This window comes from Setaria italica, chromosome VII (genome assembly GCF_000263155.2).
Source record: "Setaria italica strain Yugu1 chromosome VII, Setaria_italica_v2.0, whole genome shotgun sequence".
Classification (NCBI taxonomy): domain Eukaryota; kingdom Viridiplantae; phylum Streptophyta; class Magnoliopsida; order Poales; family Poaceae; genus Setaria; species Setaria italica.
Window position 1 is genome coordinate 22,362,508 of NC_028456.1, and position 5,044 is coordinate 22,367,551.

Here is a 5,044-nt window from a genome sequence, read left to right on the forward strand (position 1 = left end):
CACGGTTGATTCGTGACTACGTGATTGTAATAATTACTGTTTTTGAAACTTTGCTAATATCTGGTCCTACTGAAATTTTTATGAGACCTTTTTTTTTTCCAAAAAACTGTGTCTTAGTTTGTTTCTGTATTCTCAAACACTCGTAGAGACCTTATTCAGCAGAAACCCTATTCATCAGAAAGCGGAATGGCAATTAATAATCGAATTAATCGAGAACCTAAGGCAAAGGGAAGAATGGTTACACCTTTTGATATACCTGATTGTGTATTAGATGCACTTTTTTTTTGCCAAAGAAACCAGACTGACAACATGGATTAAGCTCTTCATCAGGGTGCGCTAACCGCTTTCAGTTAACTGTTAAGCTCTTCTTCAGGATTCCCGGGCAGAAAGCACAGGATAGGAACTCCATTTCAGTAAGAAATGGGCCTTAAACAAGATAGAAGGCCCAGTATCACAATTAGGCCCATCACCCTCCTAAATTGACGAATACCACAAAACAAATCGGAATAAACAACCTGTACAAACAGACCCCTGCTTAAACACGGCTGCACTCATGACTTTCGCTTCTTCTTCTTTTTATCTCGGCCACAAAGCACTACTGCAGTACAGCACTCGAGAAGATCCATACGGAGATCGATCAAATGCTTGTAGGCTTGCCAACTCGATCCGTGCACCGTGCACCTACATGATGGCGCACCACGAACCCTCGTCGGAGTCTTCGACGTAGCAGTGGCCGGCCGCGTACGGGTAGACGGCGCCCGTCCGGGGCCAGTAATAGCCATGGCCGGGGTGGTAGTAGGGGTACCCCTGCGGCGGCCACTCGACCACGGGACCACTACTACCGGTGGCCGTCGTCGTCGCCGCCGCCTTCTTCTCGTCGACGACCGCCTCCACCTTGATGATGTCCGCCCTGCCCACCTTCACCGCCTTCCGCAGGCAGCTCGCCAGGCTGGTAGCGTCCACGCCGTCGCCGACCACCACCAGCTGGTCGCGCTCCTCCCCCTCGATCGCCACGGATTGCACCCCTGCAACCACGCCGGCACACCGCACACATCGATATTGTCAGTTACGTTCATCAGTTCCATGCTCTGCGGCACAGTGTATCAATAGCATGTAGTAGGCAGTGCTCACCGTACGTGGAGCCAGCTAAAGTTAGAGCACTTCTCCGGCACTTGTCGCACGTCATTTGCACCTTGATCACAATCTTTTGCTGAAAAAAAAGTTGCAGAGTTAAGGAGTTTCAGTTGCATCAGACTCAGAGGCAGGAGATATGCCGTGATGAATTACGGAAGACTACTCTTCCTGACAGAAAAATTGTTACCTTCGTCATATTTTTGTTGGTCTGTTGCTGATGCCAACGTGACAGTTTCTCTGTGGTGTCTGAGTCTGGCAAACAACTCGAAACCTTGAAACTTCAGAGTTTGTTGAGGAATAGAGAAGGGCCGTTATCCAACTTATATAGTAATTAAGGACAGCTGCTGCAGGCCCGACGAGAACTTGAGGAGTGTACTTTGCGTCCCCACTAAGAACAATGCCCAGTGCTAAGAAGATTCCTAGCAATTTATATAAACGATCCCAACTAGACCACCGGGCCTTTCTATGTGTGCCGTGGGCTAAGCATGAGCAATGTTTAAGAATTGACTTTGCGAAACTCTTTTCGGTTGCCCGCCCTTTCTGAAACCGTGTTTAATTTTCATCAGTGGAATGGGATTAATCGTTGATTCTTGATTTGCATGAGGTGTATGCTGTGGAATTTCAGACCATGTAATAGAATCGATTCTAACTTGGTGCCCAAGGACTACATCGACATGTCTTTGTTTATAATTCTTTTTCTTGTGTTTCAATTTTTTAAAAGTTGGCGCTTGACTAGTAGGTTGAATGTTTGACATGTTAGCTGAGATGTGAAAACAGCTGAAACAAAAAGAAAGAATCAGGTGGGACTGTAGGTTCCACGCTGAATTATTGACAGTTAATTTGTCAGATTGCAGTTATATGCTACTAATTAAATTATTAATTGGAACTACCGATGCAACACTGGTTGTGCATGAGATCATCTCTGGAAGAAACAATGTGCTTGGGACCATTTCAGTATTCTCAAACAGTCATAGCAGTATTCGCAAACAGTCATAGAGCACTACCTTATCCACCAGAAATCCAATTCATCAGATAGAAAATGACAACCTGGAACTTGAGAGGAAATGCGATTACACCTTTTCGTATATCCTGATCCTGTGATTAGACGCACTTTTGGCCAAGAAAACCAAATTCACAACACTGGCCTCTTCATTAGTGCTCTAACCACTTCTATTAACCATTAGGTGCCTGGAAAATGTACAAAGTTACTTTCAGAAGCTGCACAACTTGAACATAGTAACCACGGTGTGAACCCGTTCGCTCCAAAGACCAAAGCTAACGCACACATTAAATTCCACTTGCAATATTAATCAAATTGCTTGACTAGAGATTAGTCTTGGTTGGTTTTGTCTGTCTCTAAGTAGATATGATGGCGATTTGGTCAACACTGGGTCCTGAAAAAGCACATGGCTCTGAACTAACATGACCATTTATTAGTTGCTGAGTTTTCTAAGAAGCTGTATCTTTCCATCTATTTGGCCACAACGCGTTGCTTCGACCACTCCTATGAGAAAGTAGAACGACTGCGAAGTGAAGTATTTCGCTTTATGGGGAAATAGATATCGTCGAGAAAAGGAATTGTAAGTAAATTATTGCATTCAGGTTTCGGACGTTCAGTAACTTGAACTGATAGGATCATAGGAACACTCCTGGTTAGGGATGAAAACAATCCAGTAGTAAGCTGTTTCATGATTTGTTTCCTCTTAAAATGCTTAGAGGTATTTTACAAAACGATCTTACTATTACTAATTGGAGACTCCTTTTGAAACCTTCAGGTGAAGCCACCTATGCCATTATGAAACTAATCCTAGGCGGACACTCTAGAAAAAAGAAAAATCCTAAAAATTCTCAAAAAAAAGCAAAATATCTATCCATCAATTGGTAGACTCAAATCATCATAACCATTGGATCTATTATGTTTTCTAAAAAATTACCCACCTATGCCATTATGAAAATAGCCTAAAATAACCCCATAAATCTATATCTAAATTACCCACCTCTGTCATTATATAAAATAAACTAAAGTAACCCCCTAATCTTCATCAAAATTACCCACTCATGCCATTATAAACAATATTTAAAATAACTCCCTAAATTTGCAACTAAATTGCCCACCACTAATACTTAAAAAATAACTTAAATTAACCCTTAAATTTGTATCTATATTACCCACATATGCTATTATTAAAAATACCATGAGGTAACCCTACGTTGGAATCCAAATCACCTTAATTAAAAATATACACCAATATATGGTTCTAAATGGTCAATTTCTTACACTATGGTATATGATATAATAATTAAGGTATATAGGCATGATGTGTGTCACCATTTATAAAGACATAGAGGAAGTGATGAGAATATAAATTCTTATGTTAAAATTATACTTCAAACTTAGATTCCATTAAACAAATTCAAGCACATATCTACGATGCAAAGTGAAAACTTAAAGATTATAAATGTGGATGAAAACATTATAGAGTTTGAAGTATAATTTTAACATAAGAATTTGTATTTATATCCTATAGATATATACTAACTAAAATCTATCGCAATTGGATGAAGATAATAAGTATATATCTATATAAGTATTATGTTCAAATATTTAACAAATGAGAAATAGCTTAAGGTAATAGTTTTGCAGTAGTGTGGCCTCATTTTTTCATTGGATACTCCACATTAGTTCTCACGGGACACGCTAAAAAAGACAAATACTAGAAATTCTCATAAACATCAAACATCAATATATCATGTAAACTCTATTAATCATAGCCATTGGTCTATTGTATTTTCTAAAAAGTTATGCAAATATTTGAAAATAAACCCTAAATTTATATCCAAATTACCAAGCTGTTCCATTATAAAAAAATAATATAATGTAACCCCATAATCTTCATCCAATTTACTCATGCATATCATTATAAAGAATAACTTAAAATGTCATTCTAATTTTGTATCTAAGTTACACGTATGTTGTTATTGAAAATAATCTAAAGTGAACACTTAAATCTTAATCTAATTATTTTCATGTGTATCATAAAAAATATCCAAAAGTAAACTAATATATGATTCTAAATTACCTATTTATGTTATTTATATGATTGTTAATATAGAAATACTAAGTTAAGGTATGTAGGCATGATAAGTGTCACCATGTAGACCATTTATACATGTATGTGAGGAAGTGATGAAAATATTAATTTTTATACTAAACACAATGTATGGAGGTGCGATACAAAATGAAAAAGTGTGAATGTGGATGAAAAAGTGTATAGAGTAATTACTAATTAAAAATGAATCACAACTGGATAAAGTTAAGTGAACATTATATGAGTATTATGTTGAAGTATTGAAAAAAGAGAGAATAGTAAGTAAACTTTGATTATTAGCTAGAAGTTTAATTTAAAAATAATTTTTAAATATAATAGCTTTTAAAAACATCCCCAACCGAACTAGTTTTCTAAATGGAGTATTTTTTTTTGAAACGTCAAATCGAGTATTCTAAGGGCCTGTTTTCTTCCACTTGCTAAACTTTAGCACCCGTCACATCGAATGTTTAGATACTAATTAGGAGTATTAAACGTAGACTATCGCCTAAACGTTTTACATAAAATTGTTCATTAAGGGATAGATTCGGTTAAGGCTGATTAAGCCAGCCAATCACCTTCGCCAAACCACATTAGTGAGATACGTATTATGGCTGAATCAGAGCCAAACGATGTGGCATGGGGCTTATTTCTGGAAAATGAATGCTAGTTATCAGTATCCTCTTTTAGTCCGGAAGCTCAACGTCACCACCATGCTGCCCTCTTATTGCCTGCTGCACATCTAATTAAACCAAACGCAATGTCAGTTAGATATGATCACTTCATGTACTCACGAAAGCTGCAAGAGAACTGGAAAGGTACCT

General features: G+C 37.8%; 1 protein-coding gene across 1 annotated transcript; it reads right to left on the reverse strand.

The window, feature by feature from the left end:
- Positions 1-681: 681 nt before the first annotated feature.
- LOC101769152 (heavy metal-associated isoprenylated plant protein 47) lies at positions 682-1,330 on the reverse strand. The gene is made up of 3 exons (XM_004978005.1): positions 1,322-1,330; positions 1,132-1,210; positions 682-1,025 (listed from the first exon to the last, which is right to left on the reverse strand). The coding sequence occupies exons 1-3, from the start codon at positions 1,328-1,330 to the stop codon at positions 682-684; spliced, it is 432 nt and encodes a 143-aa protein (XP_004978062.1).
- Between the last annotated feature and the right edge of the window lie 3,714 nt (positions 1,331-5,044).